The sequence below is a fragment of the Tubulanus polymorphus genome, chromosome 10 (genome assembly GCF_964204645.1).
Source record: "Tubulanus polymorphus chromosome 10, tnTubPoly1.2, whole genome shotgun sequence".
Classification (NCBI taxonomy): Eukaryota; Metazoa; Nemertea; class Palaeonemertea; order Tubulaniformes; family Tubulanidae; genus Tubulanus; species Tubulanus polymorphus.
In genome coordinates, this window is record NC_134034.1 from 12,027,359 (window position 1) to 12,049,781 (window position 22,423).

At 37.5% G+C, this 22,423-nt stretch overlaps 1 protein-coding gene and 1 long non-coding RNA gene across 2 annotated transcripts; both read left to right on the forward strand.

Moving 5' to 3' along the window:
- The first annotated feature begins 539 nt into the window (after positions 1-539).
- LOC141911837 (TPR repeat-containing protein DDB_G0287407-like) lies at positions 540-12,369 on the forward strand. The gene is made up of 18 exons (XM_074802902.1): positions 540-1,296; positions 1,861-2,075; positions 2,513-2,614; positions 2,706-2,781; positions 3,119-3,236; positions 3,621-3,841; positions 4,530-4,694; positions 5,116-5,332; positions 5,960-6,159; positions 6,809-6,955; positions 7,397-7,573; positions 8,113-8,288; positions 8,745-8,958; positions 9,385-9,583; positions 9,986-10,068; positions 10,490-10,676; positions 11,190-11,247; positions 11,358-12,369. The coding sequence occupies exons 1-18, from the start codon at positions 928-930 to the stop codon at positions 11,614-11,616; spliced, it is 3,183 nt and encodes a 1,060-aa protein (XP_074659003.1). The 5' UTR covers positions 540-927; the 3' UTR covers positions 11,617-12,369.
- A 6,691-nt stretch (positions 12,370-19,060) lies between these two features.
- LOC141912138 (uncharacterized) lies at positions 19,061-20,982 on the forward strand. Its single transcript, XR_012620130.1, has 3 exons — positions 19,061-19,197; positions 19,283-19,399; positions 19,550-20,982. It is a non-coding gene; the product is annotated as an uncharacterized LOC141912138 (long non-coding RNA).
- Positions 20,983-22,423: the final 1,441 nt, after the last annotated feature.

The window sequence follows — 22,423 nt, forward strand, 5'->3', positions numbered from 1 at the left end:
GTGAAATGAAAGGGGGATATAATGGAAATTCAAAGGTCGTCCCATCAAAATATATCCATGAAATTCTCAATATTTTGAAAAAAAGGAATCCATCGAATTCTGGGATAGAATGGACTCCAGCACCAGCCAGCGCGGATGTTGTTGGATGTTGTTCAGTTTTGTTAGAATTACGATGAAAATCCCAGAGACAGCGTGCATTTGCGAGTAAAACACGGAATTGGCATTTTTAGATGGACTGTCTTGACACCGGGCCAGTGTTTTCTTTGTAACTTTCGCAAGAATTGCAACAAAACTTCACATGAAAATAATTACACTCATTTGATTAATATCCAGATTATGAATGTAAATATAAACAGCTTAAAATAATTCAAAACAAATGTTTTCATCAAATATTCACCGAGCATTGTATACTAAAACACGGAATTGGAATTGTAACTCGTTGATCGACCTTGGCGCCAATCGCGTCAAGATGTATAGTAAACCAGGAAGTGATGTTTGTAACGAGCCGGAGACCTGTAGCGCCTAACAGTGCGCGTAACAGTGCCGCTTGACGTTCCATGTAAACAACACAATTTCACAACCGATGAAAATATAGATTATCCGTTTCAGTATTTAGAAAGATACTTAAAACCTAGATTTTTTAGCCTTACTCCACGAGCGAGCGGTCTGGGACTGGGACTGGAGTACAGAGGTGCAAATCAAATCAAAAGCCGGGTTTTACCAAATTTTCTAATTTCTAAGTGAGAAAAAACCACATTGCTTTTGCTTTGGCTAGTGGTGTGGGGAGACAAGATGCATGGTATGGCAATCTCATTTATCAGGCCCCCACTTATTTAGCATCATATTTTCATTCAACCAGCTCATGGCGAGCTAGATATGCAGGATTTAAACTAATTAAGCTTCTAGTCACTGGAACTGCGAGTGATAATGGGTTGCGGCAGCTCATCGGAAGCTGTAGTGGTCGGAGGACGAAGGGTTAATTCATCGCGAGCGAGCTCCGTTTCGAATACGCAGGATTCGCGTTCCGACATAAAAACCTACGACCTTCGCGACATCTCGTACCACCTCGCGACGAACGAGGGACGCAGTTTAGAATGGAAGAAACAAGTCTACGGCGAGGATTACGTGGCCGAACAGACCGACGCGTTGTTGGCGCGCATTAAAATGGCCACTGATTCGTGGCGGAAAATGGACATCGAACGGTTTTTGTCGCGTGTGCCCGACGACGCCGACTGGTGGAATATCGTACCGAAAATCTGCTCGAAAAAACCGCTACGCGTTCAACCCGATAAAAAGGTAATTTCATTCGTGAAAAGTCGTCCTCATTTGACAGGGTTCTAACAGAGAGGGGAAAATTAGGAAATTTGAATTTTTGGTGTCTTGTTGTTCTTGGTCGTGATGAGTAACACAAGGAACCTTTTGATAAGAAATAGACCCCATTGAGGATATCTCGTAATTTAATCAGGGAATTTGAATTTTTGGTGTCTTGTTGTTCTTGCTGGTGACGAGTGACACAAGGAACCTCTTGATAAGAAACAGCCCTCACTGAGGATATCTTATAATTTAATCAGGGAATTTGAATTTTTGGTGTCTTGTTGTTTTTGCTGGTGACGAGTGGCACAAGGAACCTCTCGATAAGAAACAGCCCTCACTGAGGATATCTTATGATTCAATCAGGGAATTTGAATTTTTGGAGTCATGTTGTTCTTAAGAATACTAGTTAAAGACTTGAATGAGTAATGATAACTGATGTTAATCTCAGTATTTCAGATGAGCAAAACCCGCAATTGGTGATTGAACTATTCATTCTTCGATATTTTTAAGTCGGCATTGATTTATTTATGATTTATTTTTTTTCAGAGGAAGACGTGGAAGACAGTTCGTCTGTTCGTATCGAGCACGTTCCGCGACATGCAAAACGAGCGCGAATTGTTGGTGAAACGCGTTTTTCCGCAACTGCGTGCCTGGTGCGAAAAACGTAAACTACGTCTGATCGAATGCGACCTGCGTTGGGGAATTCCGAAAAATGCCGACAGTCGACAAGTGCTCGGTACTTGTTTGGCCGAAATAGACAGGTAAAGACGTCTGCCTCTGTAAAATCCACCTATGACTGAAATCGGGTACAAGTCAGGGAAATTTTTTCTCTCTCTAAAAGTCAAGGAATTTTGCAAAAAGCTAGAAATCAAGGAAAAGACGGTGAAATTTGTTGAGATTGTTAGATCGTGCATAAAATCAAACAGTTTTTGTCTATGTATTACGTATTTGACTGTGTTAATTGATTGAATTCTTAGCAGATCAAATCAGGGAAAACAACATACATGTCAGGGAATAAATGGCCACCTTGATGACATTATCGAATTGCCTAGTTAATTGATCTGTAGACCCTTCGTGAAAAGATGTCTGCCTCTACATTCCCCTAATGACATCATCAAATTGCTTTTGAAATTGATCGGAAATTGACTAGGAAATAGCCATAAAAGCCCCTTATGTTAATCCTTAAATCGAATTTCAGGTGCGGAAAAGAAAACGGACAGCCATATTTTTTGGGTTTATTGTCGGAACGTTACGGCTGGGTTCCAGAAAATCATGAGATACCCGACGATTTACAAAAAACGTAAGTAAATCATTGACTTGCCTTAAAATGTTTCGAGTAGAAAATGACGATATTTCGATTTTCTGGAATTGTGTCTGGTATTATTTTTCAGGTATAAGTACGTTCCCGGTTTATCGATAACCGCTTGGGAAGTGATGACCGGTGCATTCTGGGATCACAATCCTAATGTAAGTGGTTGCAATTTGTGGGAAATGATGCAAAACGCACAGTAAAACTTAAGATTGTGTCTTTGTGAGAGAAGCAGCATGCATACTCTACAAGTTGGGCCTAAAAAAAGACACCTTGTTTCTGCTGATCCGGCGTGTCATTTCGAGAACTGCGATAGAACTTTTAATCAGTTCATTTCTATAACTGCTGCGTCTCTTATTATTAGCTTGATCACAATCTTAAAAAAAGAGTAATGTACAGGGTAGATAGGCGGCCGGCCGGGTCAACTTTTTAGCTAAGCAGAAATGAGAAACAAAGCATACATTTTTTTAGCCTGGAGATTGTATTCTATTGCAGGCGTTGATTTGTCTGCGTAAACCGGAATGTCTGAACTCGATGAAAGACAGCGGAAAACAACAGAAAATTGTGTTCGAATCGAGCCAAGATAAAAAGAAGTCGATAGCAGTTCTAAAGGGTAAATCTAGCAGATCTTATTTCGACTATAATGAGAGTAGTTACTACCGTTTCAACAACTCTGAAAATATCACATAGGAGTTATTCTGAATCGGGAAGATCACGATATCTGTGATGAAACAATTAGTGTAAAATCCCACAATTGTTGAAAGACTCAAAAGTTTAAAATGCTAGAAATATTCAGGGTGGTTACTACCGTTCCACCCTTCTTCAGTGTAAAATATCCTCAAAATCGAATTAATTTCTAGTTTGTTTTTGATAACATTTATATTTTTGATGTCAAATTATTTTCATTTTGCATTATAAACTACTGCCTCACTACTGATCTCGGGTGCCAGAGAAGAATGAAAGGTATAATTATTGAAATTTGTTGATTATTTTCTAGATAAATTGACCGAATATTTCCCGAAGCAGGTTTATAATTACCGTTGTCACGTCGCGAGTAAGGATCCGTTTCAATTAACCGAGCTCGATGAACTCGCTGAGATTGTGTTGACGTTCTTCAAACAGCGTTTAAATTATCAGTATCCACCGTTAGACGGAGCTGACGATTTCATTACGCAACAGTATAAACAACATGAAATATTCATGGTTCAATGTTCTCAGGTAAATAATGTGCAGTGTGCTTCTTGATGTAAGCAGTGTGCTTCTCAGTGAGTGTCACAGTAGGCTGAATAGGGCTGAAACTGTTTTAAAATACCGTTAGTATGAAAGAGACACGCAAGCTGTCCCGACGTATTCTGGATGTATATAGCTGTAAATGAATATCTTCTATCGTTTGAAACCTGAATCAGTTCCTCGTTCAATTGGTTACCAAGGAATTCCCGACACAGTGTAAGCAGTGTGCTTTTTGATGTAAGCCATGTGCTTCTTGATGTAAGCAGTGTGCTTCTTAGTGTAAGCAGTGTGCTTTTTGATGTAAGCAGTGTGCTTCTTGATGTAAGCATGGTGCTTCTTGATGTAAGCAGTGTGCTTTTTGATGTAAGCAGTGTGCTTCTTGATGTAAGCAGTGTGCTTCTTAGTGTAAGCAGTGTGCTTCTCTGTGTAAGCAGTGTGCTTCTTAGTGTAAGCAGTGTGCTCCTTTAATGGAAGCAGTGTGCTTCTCAGTGTAAGCAGTGTGGTTCTTGATATGTGTGCTTCTCAGTGTAAGCAGTGTGCTTCTCAGTGTAAGCAGTGTGCTTCTCAGTGTAAGCAGTGTGCTTCTTGATGTAAGCAGTGTGCTTCTTGATGTAAGCAGTGTGCTTCTTTGATCTCATTTTCAAGCTATCATATATATTTCGTTTTGCGTATGCAGGTTGTTTTAGGTCGAGGTGATATAATCAAACGGATAAACGGCTATGTAGAAGGAAGCGTTGATGGTGTATCGAATCCGCTAGTTATCGCCGGTAGTCCGGGAGCTGGAAAGAGCGCGGTACTTTCGTATACAACTCAACAATATCTCAAAAACAATAAAAATCACGTAAGTCTGTGGACAAAATCTCTGTCTCTGGTGTCAGTTAAATGTGACTACAATTTGTTCCTAAGACATTTACTTGTAAACTATCCATCTATTCATAGAATGGAAACACAATTGAAAGAAACTTCAGTTTCATTATGGTTCATTGTACATTGTTCATTGTATTGTATGTATTTGAATCACAATGTCAGGATAATTCCTTAACAGTAGAAGTCACTTGGTACTGCCCGGATTTTATGCAAATCAAGTCAAATCTGAATTGTGAATGGCACAATTTAAATGCTATCTGGTTCAATGGACCAAAGTAAATTAACATCCAGATTGAATAGTCTGATGAATTAACTGAGTTCTGCTGTAGTTTCTTTCAGTGATCGTGGGTTCTGCCGAAACCACTTTCAATTTCAAATTCTTCAAAATTTTTCAGGTTTTTTTCCATTTCGTCGGTTCACCGCCGGGGTCGATGTCGTTAACCCAGCTAATGACGAGAATGTGGGCGGAGATATTACCGAATGAAACGCCCCCTGGTGACACGGGCGATCTGAATTCGTCGATGTACCTGATTTTGAAACATGCGTCCGTTTCGAAAATGAAGAAAAAACTGATTATCGTTATCGATGCTGTCGATCAACTGGACATGCAAGGTATGAGTGAACCTGCTAGTTTTTTACAGCGCTTCCTCAATTGTTACAGCAGTTCACAACTGAAGATTTTAACCCTAATACTGGTACCAATCTGCAGCCTGGATCAAACCTTTCATTAGTATGAAGTGTGGAGGATCAGTTTTGGAAAACGTTCTGATAAAATGTCTAATGACTGGTGTTTGTAGTTCATTTTCAATTAAAAATGTCTTTGGTGTAGTACTAAACGCATGTTAAATCAATCTTTCATTGCATGCTGATAAAATGTCTAATGTCTGGGGCCGGTTACACAGTCGTGACTTAAGTCCAAAAGTGGTCTCAAATCGTAAGACTGGTCTCGTTAGTTGAAGTTGTTGGATTGGCTATAGAACCAAGTTGGTCTTAAGTCAAAGCCATGACTATGCAACCGGCCCCTGGTGTTTGTAGTAAAAATGTCTAAGGCAAAGTACTGAACACGTGTGAAGTTTTTGAAAGTGTGGTGATGTAATAGATGGAGGCTACAGATTGCTCCTTGCGTTAAGAGCCTAATAAGTGTAAATCAGTTCTAAGCGATACTGTCTCAGCCGTTTGTTAAAATATCAATCTCAATTTCTCGTGCCTTACATTAATGTTCAATATTATTTTACGTAGAAATTTCATCGGATTTGAACTGGTTGCCGCGGGAATTACCGAAAAATATCCGCGTTATAGTCAGTACCAGTACGTTGGATATCTATTCGTTAAACCAGATTGAAAACGTCGTCGACATCGAGTCGTTGGACGTCGCGAGTCGGAAGGAGATTGTCGTAAATACTCTACTAGAATTCGGGAAAAAACTCGACGAAACGCAGGTAGTTACCGTAATTACTCTAAAAAAAACTCATTTGGTTTTTTCGGCTTTGTGAGAAAATGTGTCTCGGGTATGAGAATCAGTTTCTGCACTATTTTTCACAGTTTTGAGGGTATCTGATGCTACCAGCTATTTCATTGAATCAATCCAACTTATCGATGTTTAGTTCATTTTCATCAGGGTCCAGTTCCACAGTTCTGAGTTAAGAGTAGACTCTGAGTTAACTCATTGGAAATTAACTAACTTTAACTCAGAGTTAACTCTAACTCACAACTGTGGAACTGGGTTCTGGACATTTTGCCTCCCACATCAGAAACACATTTCTTGATGCACTCGGATTGATCTTAAAGGTTCAAGTTAAGTTCATCATTTTTCGCTTATCGTCGATTAAGCTTGAAAAGGTATGGATAGATTTTGATCGAATCTGAGAGGAAAGCCAGCATCATTGTCCTATTGCTCACTAGCGACTGCCGGTTGATCCTCACTCGCCACACGTGGAATCCTCTATTTTCGCAGTAATTCATGTCCGACTGCACATTAGCGACACCTAGTGGATCTTGCCACAGCCGAAATCCTCGATTCGCTCAGTGAAACATATAGTCCTCATCTCTATTCTGTGAAGATTCATGATATTTCTGCTAATTTTACAGTTGAATAACTTGGTAATGAAATCAGAGGCCGGGAGACCGTTGTATTTAGCAGTAGCCGTCGAAGAGTTGAGAGTTTTTGGATTGTTCGAAAAAGTCGATTCGATGATCAAATCATTTCCTAACGATCTGAACGGACTGATGAAACAGGTACGACCAACGAACAATTCATTATATACAGGCCTGTAGCATGGAGGAAGGTGGTTCGAACGAAAATTTAGTTGCACTCATTTTCAATTCATAAGAAAATGTTAAGCAGAAATGTTAGACTTACAACTACCATAACCTAAATGGGCCAGTTGCATCATAAGGACTTAAACCTAAGACCAGTCTAAGACCATATCTTAGTACTATAGCCATCTAACAACTTAAGACCAGGAAAGACCACTTTTGGTGTTGAGTCTCAGAGGTTATAGACTCATAGTTAAATTATTGTCGTGTTAAGTGGTACAGTAACTCTATGGTTTCAATAGAGGTTATTTTGCCTCCCCAATTAAAAAACTGGCCTCTGAAATTAAACTGTTCACAAAAATGTAATTTCATCAGATGTATTGTTGCGGTAATTTTGAGAAACCTATTTTTCTCGCACAGGTTATCGGTCGTATAGCGTCAGAGATCGGGGAACTCGTTATAGCTACGTTGTGTTTACTGGAAACCTCTAAATGGGGATTACTAGAAACGGAATTGATCGAGATGTTGGTCTATTCCCCTTTGTTACCGAATTCACCCGCGACGAAGTCCGAATTCGATAAATTACCGATGGGAAAGGTTTGTACTTTATCGAATTCGTCATCATATTTTAGTCTCACAACCTACATTCACATTCTAAGTTAACTTATGAGCATAGGCCCTAAAAGCCCAACACACACCACGCAGGGGAGCAGGAGAGGGAAACATGTTTCCAAGTTTCCCCATGTTGCATGCATTTATGAGAAACTAGAAACGTAGTTCAGGAAACAATATTACGACTTCAGAAATGGAGTAGACCCTGTGCTTATGACTCAGATCCATGAGAAATACTGATTGAATTTGCTCATAAAGTTAGTCAAAGTGAACCGGTGGATAGTTGAAATAGTGACAACTAATTTTGTGTTACAACCACGGTATTTGTCCACCAGTTAATTCCAACCAGTCCCTTATTTTTCTGAACATTTATATCGGGATTAGATTGAAAGTGTAATCAAGTGGGTTTTACTGAATTCTTCTGATTTCATGTTTCACATCAATTTTGCCAGTCGCAGTTTGAATCAGGTTTAGCTCTTCTTCAGTTTCACCTCTTTCTCTCTCTTTCTCTTTCTCCGTTTCAGTGGTCTCCGATATTTTTCGCGTTGCGCCCGTTCCTGCAACCGAGCGGCAGTTTAGGTGAAGGTCGTCTGAATTTTTTTCACCAATCGGTGAGCAGGATCGTACGCGATCTGTTCCTGAAATCGAGCGACGCGAAGAAATTCTGGCACAAGCGTTTCGTCGACTATTTCACTAAAAGGTAACGAAAAACTGCACAAATTGTCTCCTAGGCGGAGAAACTGTAGATTGGAGTTTACAATGGATTTGTAGTTCATGCTCCGAACAGTTTGGACTTACAGTTGGAGTCAACGAAGGAATTCTACTTAATTCCAAAATGATTGGAGTAGATTTTCTAAAATACTCCAGTGTTAATGTAATTCTGGTTGGAGTTTCCTATAGAAACTGAACACATTCTCCGCGCTGTTCAAACTTATAGTCGGAGTTGGCTGAACCCCACTTCTAATGTCTATTTCAACTTGACTTGAGAGCACATCAGGCTCAGTCATTTTTGGTGGTACATACCTGATTAAAGTCTTAAAAGGACCAGAATGCACTGGCAGTTGAAATAAAACATCATTTTTCAATCCATTTTAAACTGTATTGAAGGATATCGAAAATGTCTTCATTGATAAGTCATCATAAATTTTAATTACAGTTCCGACATGGAAAGGAAGTCGGAAGAGTTGCCATTCCACCTCGTTCAGATCGGTGACAAACAAGGTCTTAAATCGTGCATTCTTCATAAAGAAGTGTTCGATAATTTATACACGGAATCGCGGAAATTTGAATTGATGAAATATTGGAGGATTTGCGGAGGATATAGTCAGGCTCCGGAGCTTTATATTACGTCTTATAATCAATATCTACAGGTACAAGTAACTTACAGAATGATGGCTACCCCCATAGAATCCCCCTATGACATCATCATCAAATTGATCTTTGACCCTTCTAAAAAGATGGTTGGCTCCATATATCCCTCTATGACATCATCAAATATCACTCATTGATCTATGGACACCTCCACAAAGATGGCTGCTTCTATGAAATCCTCCTATGACATCATCAATTTGTTTGTTATTATCATAATTGGCTCACTGATCTATAGACACTTCCTGAAAGATGACTACCGGTACTTATATGAAAGATCGTTGGCTTCATATATCCACCTATGACGTCATTGAATTGTTGCGATATTACAATAACCTCACCCTATCCCCTATGACATCATCGTACTGTTTATTGAACTCTATAGCGAAGGAGCGGGTGTTAATTGTTTGGAACGGTTTTTCTTACAGGAATTACAAGTAGACAACGTTGATCAAGTCGCGTCTGCTCAAGTGAAACTGTGTTGGTTTTTCATCGATATCGCTCAGTACGTTCAAGCTGAACAATTGCTCACTGGAGTTGTACAAATACTCGTCAGTAAATACGGCTCGGACGCCCCTGAATTAATGGACCCTTACTACGCTCTAGTCGTGCTGAAATTAAGACAAGGTACGAGTATTCATATCGCTATTCTTCCAGAATTTATTCCCCTATGACAGAACTATGAACCCTTCCCGATGGCTACCTACGTAAGTCCCCCTATGACATCATCAACATGATCTATATACGCTTCTAGAAAAGATAGCTATCTCAGTAAATCCCCTATGACATCATCAAATTGTCTACTAGAAATTTGACATGACCATCATCAACTAGAATTATAGAACCTTCTTGATGGTTGCCTACATCCCCTATGACATCATCTACTCAATCAAGATCCTCCATTAGTGTATAACTATTTATTATGTCAAGTATTTCAATCTAGAGACATTCCTCGCTTGAAACGATAGCCGCCTCCGCATAATCACCCTATGACATCACTGTAATTACTGAAATGTGGTTTGATTTCAGCTTTGGAGTTTAATTATAACACCGATGCTGGTTATAGACAATGTCACAATGTCGGAGTACAGTTCGCTACGGAATGTGCTCGGGTAAGTTACGTATCCAGAACGATCCAACGATTTCAAATTTCATACTGGTTACCTTTCCGGCAGGACTCTAGTTGTTCTCGATCCTCGAATCACCCTGCCGGCAACTAGTTAACTCTAGTTCTGGCCATTGTTGACCTTTGGTTTTCCGGTTTTGGTTTTCCTTGGATCACCCTTCCGGCAACTAGTTAACTCTAGTTCTAGCCATTGGTTGCCTTGGTTTTCCGGCAGAACTTCTCTCCTGAGTTGTTCTCTGGCAACTAGTCAACTCTAGTTCCGGCCATTGGTTGACCATGGTTTTCTGGCAGGACTTCTAGTTGTTCTCGTTCGGCAACTAGTTAACTCTAGTTCAATCAGTTTAGCACTACTCTTTTTTGTCTTTTGCAAGTGTAAAATATTAAACGTGTTCTTCACCGCGTTCCAGATTTTCCAGATGTATCGGTCGTCCAAAGATCTATTGTTGGGTAAAGTTTTAGCGGCGTGCGGATATTTTCTCGGTGAGAAGTGTTTGTTGGTCGCGCGTAAGATTCTGGAAGCGTGTGAGAGCGGCCGGTCGCTGGTTGACGTTCTGGTGATGCTCGGTGAAAAGAATCAATACCACTCAGATATAGGTACTACACGCCTTATACCCTAAATGTCTCCTTGGGTTGATATTGGTTCGACGTTTCAACTATATCCTAAAAAGGGTGGGCACTGACCTGGCAAACTCAGGGATTCAGAAAAATCTAGAAAAAATCAGGGACAATTCGGGGAATTTGATGAATTTTACCAAAAACCTGGGAAACTCAGGAAATTTTGATAATGCCATTGACGTGTTTCTTTATCAGTCCCTAATTCTATGAAAAATGAATGAATTGTAACATTTTAAACCTAGAAATTTCTCCGAATCACTCAGGGAATTTTGTGAAATCATATGGAAATATCAGGGAAAACTTTAGGGATTTGTAGATGGCCGGAAAGTGGCCAATCCCTGTAATAGCCATCTTCAGGAGTGCTGTATTCCTGAAGATGACTATTAGGATGAAGTTGAAACATTGAACAAACTACACTAGCTCAAGGAAAAATTTCTGACTACTACTTGTATTCTTGTTGTGGAATTATCTATTTTTCTTGGGCTATTTCAGAAGTGCCAAAGAAATACTTTGACGAAGCATTGGAGCTATCACTTAGTCATTTTGGAAGGTTTGTTTCAGTAAATGTTCTTACGAATTCAATAAATTCTATAATTATTAATTTCTGCTTGTGATGTTCCGATTGCTGTTATGTTGTTAATTCGTCTGCTGTCTCTACAGGAACCACACACAGACGGCTCGTTGTTATCAGCTATACGCGCAGTTCCACTGGAATCTACACGTGATCAAACCATCGGGTGGCGATAAGGCGACCAACTTACGCAAAGCTTTAGAACTTTACGAGAATGAATTCGAGATTCAGAAAGCGATCGTCGGCCGGGAACATCCGGCTTATAAACGAGCTGAACAGAACGTGAACAGTCTCAAAAACGAGAACAGCGCCTTAAAAAAGAGACAGTTCCAGTGTCTGGCATTTTAGGGGTTCCACAGAACGACATCAATTTCTATCAAGTCATGATAACACAAGATTAAACTTATGAGGCTTTGGCATGGCTTTGAGGCAAAAAATTACGATGACGATTCAGTAAAATTATGACTTCAACGATTCAGGAAAATTATGATGAGTTACTGGAATGGACCTTTTGATTCCGGATAACTTTTGAGAATAGTAATAGAAAGTGTTACGCTGCATGACCCAGTTTCTCGGTGGTCGGTGAGAAGGAGTTGAAATTAGTTCATTCTCTGCACGTTTTAAGTTAAATTGAGTGAAATTTAAGAGTGGAACTGTTGAACTTGATCCTGTATCACAGTTTAGAATGTCTTAGTTATTGATAATAATTCATCATCAGACAGCTGAATTTAATGATGATATTTGCAGTAGAATGTCTATATATTTTATACTTTCTTAGTTATTGATAATAATTCATCATCAGACAGCTGAATTTAATGATGATATTTGCACTAGACTCGGCATTTGCCTCTGATCTCGTGCGGGGCGGATCAGTCCACTGTATCATATACAAATTAGAGAAATTATTTATATATATTGTTGATTCTAACCTAGTCCGTCCGTGTGGAATATTGATTTTTTACCTCGATATATTTATACATAACACGCTATTTATAGTTAATTTCTACTGAGTCGAAATGTGATTCTTCTACAAAAATTCTGTGAGAATATTTTTTCATGTACATGTAATTCTTTTCAGTTGTTTTATACTGTTTTGATATGCGAATAAAATTCTTAGCACTAAGAAATCTACTTAATATTTAAAAACTACGTAGTTTATTTTGACTAACTGGAATTTTCCCAATTGAAGCAGCGGTGGTTTAGTCATCTTGTGACAAATATTTCAAGGATATCGGAAAACTGTAAATCGATCGATTTGAATTTGATGCCGTGATGAATTCATAAATTAGACCCAATCAAATTTGATTATACCGCACTGTACCTTAAAAACCGACCGGAGCCGACTGACTGGAGCCGACCGCAACAGACTGAAAAAACCAGGCGGCGCTAAATTCGAGAGTCAAGAATCAAGTAATTTACTTTATATGGCCTTAAAGTTCCACGATAGGTTCGGCTGGCGCTACTGGCGCGTATTCAAGGTAAATCCATTCAACAATAGAGACACAATTGCGGTTTTTCAGAGTTGTTGATATCATTCTGACACGCGCTATTGAATACGTCACCGGCTTATCACGGTGTACACGAGCATATAGACCATTCACCTCTGCACACTCACACTGTGAACATGCTACCGTGGATTCTCCTCCTGGCGATTTTCGCTGCGCTCCTGCTCCTGTTCCTGCTTCCTGAGGAACGACGTCTTTATGTTTTATGTGTTACTGTTCGTCTCTGTGCTGTCCTGTACTGTTCTGTGTTTATTAATCCGTTCTATTTTTCAGCATTTAATCCGTTTTATTTTTCAGGGCCGATTTCTCTGTCGAATTTCAACGTTTGCTGGAACAAAACTAATGTCCGAAAGCGTCAGCTCTCCTTCACCGGCCATGTGTCGAGGATGTCAGACAAAGAGTCGGTCAGGAAATTCTGCCCTCTACACGCCCTCATACGGAACACGAAAACTAGGATGACGAGGCCTCACTGCCCCCACCTATCTACAAAGTGTGCTGAGTGATGTCAATGACGGGCATATCTGTGGGATTGCGCGGGATACAAATGGAATGGTTATACTGGATTGTCACGCTACTAGCATTCATTGTGTCCTTGTGACCGCCCGGATGAGGGATGATTCTACTGTCACGCTCTTTGTTTCTGGTATTCTGAGTCGACTGAGGGATGATTCTACTGTCACGCTCTTTGATTTCTAGTTTCAGTGCTAGTTTTCATTGTGTCCTTGTGATAACCCCGGTCAGTGGATGAAGTCTCTCGTCGGCTTGTGAGTGCTAGTTTCATTGTGTCCTTGTGACAACCTCGGTCAGTGGATGAAGTCTCTTGTCACGCTTTTGGGTGCTAGTTGAGATCCTGAATCTCAACCCGGTCAAGCTGGTTGTACTGCGCTATTTGTGTTTCGTGCAATTTTACAGGTGTGTCAGTTACTGACGTCGCCCAGTACATCCTGCAGTTAGATGGGGAATGTGAGGCTTTGTCAATCTGGTTTTCGTGTTCTGTGTGAGGGCGTGTAGAGGGCAGTATATTCCTGGCTGGCTCATTGTCTGGTGTTCTCGGCATGTGACCGGCGACGGAGAGCTGAAAAGCTTTCGAACATTAGTTTTGTTCCGTACCAGGTTTTCATCGCTCTTCTCTTTTTTTTTCATTTCAGGACTCCCAAGATGAAGAAGATGCTGAAGGCGACTACAGAAGATGGCGAAAAAAGAACACTGAATTCAGCAATATTGAAAGTTAAGTTGATCCATGTGTAAATTACAATGTATGATACAGAAAGGATTGTGTAACTACAGAATATCGTTCTTTTACTCATTTCAGGTTAATCCGGAAAGGCCCATCTTAAATCTACCCACTAGAAGTGCCCACAAAAGACTCCACGTTGAATGAACCAAACACCAAAAGACCTGAGCAACCAAACCTGGCAGTCTCATCCTGCATGGCAACAGGAATGCATACATACATAAAGCTAAGTTGATTTTTCATATCTGGGGTAGAAGGCATAGGCACTGGTGAGGATACAGACGCTGGTCAAACTCACCATCTCCGCACTACTTTATTGAAGCTCTATGGCCGGTATGTTGTTAAAAGTAAATTGAAATATAGCTATGGCAATGATTGCTTGAGTATTTACAATATTAGATGAAATGATTGAGTGAGGTCCCTTGAACATTCTTTGGTCTGATAATTAAAGGTAGATTGGTCAGTTATTGATTAAAAGATTTTTTAAGTATGTACAATTAAGGTAAATTCAATATCTTATGTGAAATTTTCCGAATGTACCGTAGATATTTCAGGATATATAGATAGGACAATTTACTAATTAACCAATCACTTAGATATTAGCAATCATTCAATATCTTATAATGTTTGACGAGAATTTCTTCAGGTGTAGATATTTTAGGGCCCCTATATACATTTAGGCTGGCTTTACTAGTAAAGATATATATCAATTAAACTTAATCGTCGGTTAATAGATTTTTTTACAAATAATATATTGATACATATGTCATTTATAAACATTCAGTCACTTTACAGTATATATTATATGCTGCTTTACCCATTGCATTAATGAATTCCTGGGGGAAAGATGTATGAAATATTGTCTAGGGCTCTATCGAGATCTGGTGTGATATATATGGGGAAAACTATGGACTGCGGGTCTTTTAGAAACTGTGATTAGGTCTCAGCACTTTGATAAATCTAGAATAAAGAAAGCTTTAATTAATCCAAATCATTCCCCAGAGCCATACTCTGTGCCTTGTTTTGGGCTATGATTATTGTTTAACTGACAATCATCATATATATATAGCTAGGAAAAATTGCTCATTAACCAATGGCTTAGATATCCACAATTAAGATGAATTTAATATTTCATGTAAGATCAAAAACTATTTATATGCTATGTATGAAATAATTTATATGTGATACAGGTTCATTATAAATATCATTAAACTGGCAATTGAGATATAGCTGATATATGTATATTTGAGCATATCTATATAATAAGTGAATCAGTCTCTTTGACTGATCAGTATTTATATTTCCAACTGCCGTACTTACGGCGACTGGTCATGCTCTTCAATATTGCCAAAAATTTACCAAAACCTTACTGATTCAAATGATATCTAAAAGCCATAGGCCTACTGTGTGTCAAGTGACGCATAATAGATATATTTTATTAACTGACAATTAGAATATAGCTAAGATGAATTACTCATTAACGTATTACTTAGATATCTACAATTAAGGTTAATTCAATTGTTATGTGAAATTATTTTTAATTCAAGTCCATTGACATTTAAAATGTAGCTGATACATGTGTATCTGAGCAAATTAATTATTTATCTGTATCTAAAGTGAACCTATTGTGTCGTCATACAGCTGTATTAGTTTTGATACATATTGCCAAATTCATTTAACGCAGATTTACTTCCGATTGAAGGGAGATAAAACAAATTTGTACGTGCAAAAATACATTCCTGAATTTGGAAGGGAGAATATTTCAATTTCACTGTGTATGTCAGATTGAGAGCCTTAATCTGACAGGATATCCTAAACTTAGGTCTTATTCCTCTTGCTAATAGCTCTCTTTTACTAACCCCTCTCCTTCAAACTATATTCCAGCATCATGTCTTGCACCGCACCAGGGAGGTCCGGTCATAACAAGGTCTTTCGATCCTTATACACAGTGTACTGTAAAAGATATAAAAGAACTAAAGATTACATAGCAATTCGGCTATAAGGCAATTTCTAATTTACGACTAAAAATGTGCTTTTATCTTAATTTCTGATGAATTCACCACATCTGAAATTCTACTCGTGTAGATTTTCAGGCTCCATATAAATATAAATATTGTTAACTGATAATTAAGATGTAGCTAGTATGATGACTCATTAACGGATCGCTTAGATATCTAGAAAATTAGTTAAAATTAATTCAATATAATGAATATAAGTGAAAATTATTTAGAAAATAGCGCATTGGATGAGACGACTGTTTCGTGCAATGTTGTCTGTGTCTAACTGGGCCACATGTGTGAGGGATCTGTTGAATCAGTTAGGTTTTGGGGAATTCTGGGTTCGTTAAATTAGGTATCAAAAGCTCTGATGCAAAATTAGCAGTTGAAATAATGATGAATTCAAATTTATACCGGATTTGAAATTCTTCTCGTGTAGAAATTTCAAGCCCCAAATAAATTATTGTCCGAGACAATTTTGATTATAGCTAGGACATTAATTGATTTATTAGGTATCTACGATAAAGATTAACTCAGCATCTTCATATAAGGTAAAAGTGCTCAAATCCAAACCATATGGGTTGATAAGACAACTGTATAATTAACTATTGTTTTAGGCCTATACCCTATACAGGGTGTGTTTTAACTCTATCTCTTGTGCGTGGGATTTATTAAATCATTAAGGCTTTGCAGAATTCTGGATTTGTCAATGTGTGGGGATGATTCAAGGTTTCTTAAATCTGTAGAACCATGTTGCTTATAGGATCAGTGTGCTCAATGCTGGCAGCGCACTCACTCTAGTTAGTTATATTATCATAATTACAAGATCATTGTATATATTTTACGTGCAATATTTAGAATTACTGAAATGGATGAGAATACCATTCACTGGGCACAGATGTCACCATCTGTGGGTAGAAAACATATCTCTTAAAGGTTATTAATTGACGATGAAGTTAATTTGATAATATGAACATGGTTAAGCTGACAATCGAAATGTATATAGGGGGCCATATTACTAGCAAGTTTGCACTATATGATGGGCCTGGGTTTTAATAAAAGCCTAATGGCCACTGGGTGTTTAGCACCCATGGAAGAAAAACATCAAGAATTTCTGAAGATAGAAGAAGAGAAACTACAGTACAAAAAAAATCTGAACAGATTGATTATGCATTATTAAATTTGCTGTAACTCTGGTATTCCCCAAGATACCTAGAGATGCTTTACCCGAATTGTTGTTAAACTGTAATAATCAATATCAGATATCTAGAATGAATAAAGATTAATTAATTGAATCGTTTGATAATTGACTATTATCAAAATCTACTTTCCGGTCCACATTGCTGATCTTATATATATATATAGGCCTATATATATATATATATATATATATATATATATATATATATATATATATATATATATATATATTATGTATGAATTGACACGTGTTAATCATGATCAGTGATATTCGAAAGGTTTTTCTGCTCACAAGATTTTGCTCTTTTTTTCAGCTATACTATTAATCAACTAGTCATAAAATGTACAAAGTGATCTTCAACCTTGTAATGTAGATATTCCAAATCTCGATGTATTAAAATAGGCAGTCAACTTAATTGACCCCAATCAGACGCTTGCCGGTTCAGACTGGTTGGAAGATTAATTGAATGAACCGGAACCGGATTTTCCAATTATGCGCTTGGTTTTAAAGAAAACAAAATTTATGTAAAATCGACCCCCGATCACACAACTATATCTGTACTTTGATTTCCGATTTTGAATATAAAACTAGACAAAATTTTTCAACCTTGTAAACTTTCGGACTATTTACATGAAAAAAAGACCCATGAAATGTAAAAAACTTAGACAAAATTATTCAACCTTGTAAACTTTCGGACTATTTACATGAAAAAAGACCAAATATTGTAAAATATAGTTATTTCCAAAATCTCAATGTATTAAATTAGGCAGAAAAAAAGTTATATGAAAAAAATATGTAAAATTAGACAACCAACATAGGAGACCCTCGCCGATAATGAACCCGGCAATCATAAAAGGTAACTTAATATAGATAGAATTATTGCGATAAATTCTCATTGAAAAATTTGTCATTACAGGATAACTTCTTTTAATCATTGCAGCTAAATTTCAACTATATGAAAACCCAGCTTGAGATCAACTACACATCCAAAGTCGACCAACTGGAACAGCGCACAGCCAGCTAGAATCAAATCATCAACCAATCAAATTAGATGATCCACGCCGATAACGAACCCAGCAATCATAAAAGGTAACTTAATATAGATGGAATTATTGCGATAAATTCTCATTGAAAAAACTTGTCATTACAGGATAACTTCTTTTAATCATTGCAGCTAAATTTCAACTATATGGAAAACCCAGCTTGAGATCAACTACTCGTCCAAAATCGACCAACTGGATCAGCGCACAGCCAACTAGAATCAAATCATCAACCAACCAACTTAGATGATCCACGCCGATAACGAACCCAGCAATCATAAAAGGTAACTTAATATAGATGGAATTATTGCGATAAATTCTCATTGAAAAAACTTGTCATTACAGGATAACTTCTTTTAATCATTGCAGCTAAATTTCAACTATATGGAAAACCCAGCTTGAGATCAACTACTCGTCCAAAATCGACCAACTGGATCAGCGCACAGCCAACTAGAATCAAAATCATCAACCCAGCAATCATAAAAGGTAACTTAATATAGATGGAATTATTGCGATAAATTCTCATAGAAAAATTTGTCATTACAGGATAACTTCTTTTAATCATTGCAGCTAAATTTCAACTATATGAAAACCCAGCTTGAGATCAACTACTCATCCAAAATCGACCAACTGGAACAGCGCACAGCCAGCTAGAATCAAATCATCAACCAACCAACTTAGATGATCCACGCCGATAACCAACCCAGCAATCATAAAAGGTAACTTAATATAGATGGAATTATTGCAATAAATTCTCATAGAAAAATTTGTCATTACAGGATAACTTCTTTTAATCATTGCAGCTAAATTTCAACTATATGAAAACCCAGCTTGAGATCAACTACTCATCCAAAATCGACCAACTGGAACAGCGCACAGCCAGCTAGAATCAAATCATCAACCAACCAACTTAGATGATCCACGCCGATAACGAACCCAGCAATCATAAAAGGTAACTTAATATAGATGGAATTATTGCAATAAATTCTCATTGAAAAAACTTGTCATTACAGGATAACTTCTTTTAATCATTGCAGCTAAATTTCAACTATATGGAAAACCCAGCTTGAGATCAACTACTCGTCCAAAATCGACCAACTGGATCAGCGCACAGCCAACTAGAATCAAAATCATCAACCCAGCAATCATAAAAGGTAACTTAATATAGATGGAATTATTGCGATTAATTCTAAAAGAAATTGATTTACGGTACATGGAATTTATTATTATTAATGGTATATGAAGAATTGTGTATATTGTAAGATATTGTATAATTACAGGATATCTTCTTTTATTCATTTCAGCTTAATGACATCTATAAGAAAATGCTCAGCCTAAGATGTACTGGTGAAAAATGTACTGATTAGAATAGCCAACAGAAGATTCCATCTTGAATTGAAATCATCAACTCCCACAGAAGAACCATCTTGAACTCGACTGCATAGGCCTAGTAGAAGTCCAGAGGAGAAATTTAGCCAGCAGCGGTTTATCGCCCAATGACAGATTTCTTCTACAATAGGTGGAGAAGAGACAATGCGTGTCTTACCGGTATATATGAACAATTATTCAGGAGCAGCAGGGACAATGTAAATATATTGTGAACAGTTATTCAGGAGCAGCACAGACAATGCGTATCTATAAACACTTGTTCAGGAGCAGCACAGACAATGCGTATCTTATAAACACTTGTTCAGGAGCAGCACAGACAATGTGTATCTTATAAACACTTATTCAGGAGCAGCACAGACAATGCGTATCTTATAAACACTTATTCAGGAGCAGCACAGACAATGCGTATCTATAAACACTTGTTCAGGAGCAGCACAGACAATGCGTATCTATAAACGCTCGTTCAGGAGCAGCACAGACAATGCATATCTTGTAAACACTTGTTCAGGAGCAGCACAGACAATTCGTATCTTATAAACACTTATTCAGGAGCAGCACAGACAATGCGTACCTTATAAACACTTGTTCAGGAGCAGCACAGACAATGCGTATCTTATAAACACTTATTCAGGAGCAGCACAGACAATGCGTATCTTATAAACACTTGTTCAGGAGCAGCACAGACAACGCGTATCTTATAAACACTTATTCAGGAGCAGCACAGACAATGCGTATCTATAAACACTTGTTGCGTATCTATAAACACTTGTTCAGGAGCAGCACAGACAATGCGTATCTATAAACACTTGTTCAGGAGCAGCACAGACAATGCGTATCTTATAAACACTTATTCAGGAGCAGCAGAGACAATGCGTATCTTGTAAACACTTGTTCAGGAGCAGCACAGACAATGCGTATCTTATAAACACTTATTCAGGAGCAGCACAGACAATGCGTATCTTATAAACACTTATTCAGGAGCAGCACAGACAATAGCATATGTAAAGTATTGATTTATTTTGTGTATTACCTTTTTACAAACTAGTCTGATTGGTAACAAGGGTTTAAAAAAATCACTGTCTATTTGAAGGAGCGGAATAAACTGAAGAAATAGTTTTGATGTTGATAATTGAAAATTGAAGTTAGATAATTAGGCCTCTGGGTCTGAGAAGGAACTATTCATATTTGAATAATTTGAATTCGGTTTGTAAACAGAGGAGTCATGTCCTTTAAGTTCCTTCTTGGAGTCTCATGAAATTTACGCTCCATTAATTGATGGTATTGATCGCGTTCAGCGTCTGGGTTCGACTCGTAAGTCGGTTGAAATACTCATAAACTGAGATCTGAAATCAACAGGATAGTTCAGATAATCTTCATCCTTAGTTAAACATAGTTGAGATTGATTTGTAATAATGACATAGTTCATTGGTCTTTATTCCATTAATCTTAGAAATAGTGATTCATTTTATATTTCCTGAGAGTGAAAATAATTTAATGATTTGCATAGCCTAAATGTTGAAAAGGGAGAGCGTAGTCAGTTAAACAGTTGCAACTTTTAAACGCAATAAAGGAAGTTGGTACGTTATTAGTTTAGACTCCTAAACTCGCCCAGCAAGTTAATGGGTTTTGAATAAAGATGTTTTGAAAAGGATTCCTTGGCCAAAAAGTGAAGGGCCGCCCTTCAGTACAAACTGGCTTCGCCCCTCGAATATCATCACGTATATAGTTAAGGAAACCATATAATATTAGGCAGTGTTCTGTGTACAAATAATAAGTTAATATACCAAAGTGTCGATGTATTTTTGATGCCATAATTTTAAGGCCCATTAAAGCGATTTGACTAATGAGTAGAATATCTCGATTTTCACAGGAGTTTTAGCATTGTGCTTCCATGTAGGTGATCATAGCTAGGTATATGAAACTTATATCGTAGTACATTGTATCCACAGAGGTATGAGAGGTAATACTAGGAATAATGTAATATAAAGGAATAAATAATAATGGCCAGCAATGATTTTGATTGTTTTAATTTTGTTTATAGCTGTTTTAACTTCTTTCATCGTTATCCATATCATAAGGTTGAGTGGCTTTCAATGATCACTTAACTTCAAATCGGGGTGTTTAATTAGGAAGCGATTATTTAGGTGCAGCAGTGAATTTGTAGCACTTTTTTAAGTGAGGCCATAATTTTACCGCTAAAAAATTTCTGATGATGTAAATAGTAATAGATAGTACAAAATACATAGAACATAATCAAAAAAATAAATAAAAACTACATAACAAAATAAATAATATAAAAAAAACAAATGAAATTATAAAGTCATGAAAAATAAACAAAACCAACAAACAATTAGTTGATATAGGCCTTCATCATCAGGAATTTTTTCTAATCAACTCAATCTAATTATTAAAGGTTCTTCTTTCATAGAACAACCTTCTCCGTGTTTCCCAACCTCTTGAGATCTTTTCTGTTGTTGTTTTAAGCGTTCTATCGGCTCAGTGATAAAAAAAACAAATAACCATAAACCTTAACTAAACCAAACACACTAAAAAATATCTGTTTCGATAGAATGCTTCAAATAACTGATGAAAGATCACGGCGTCCTTTTACCTATATATCACACCCTATCACTGCTGTAACTGTTAATTGTTTTAGGGATAATATCTGGGAGATACATTTTACTCTTTTTTAGAAAGAATGTTTAACAGCTATAAACGTGATTAGTTATCGATGGTAAAATTATTGTCATGTTTTCCCTGAAATAACGTTGTATTAAATGAGCGAACTG

Coding starts and splice junctions, on each gene's coding strand:
- LOC141911837 (XM_074802902.1), top strand. CDS start 928: ATGGGTTGCGGCAGCTCATCGGAAGCTGTAGTGGTCGGAGGACGAAGG. Junction 3,237..3,620: donor GTCGATAGCAGTTCTAAAGG/GTAAATCTAGCA, acceptor ATTATTTTCTAG/ATAAATTGACCGAATATTTC. Junction 5,333..5,959: donor CGATCAACTGGACATGCAAG/GTATGAGTGAAC, acceptor TATTTTACGTAG/AAATTTCATCGGATTTGAAC.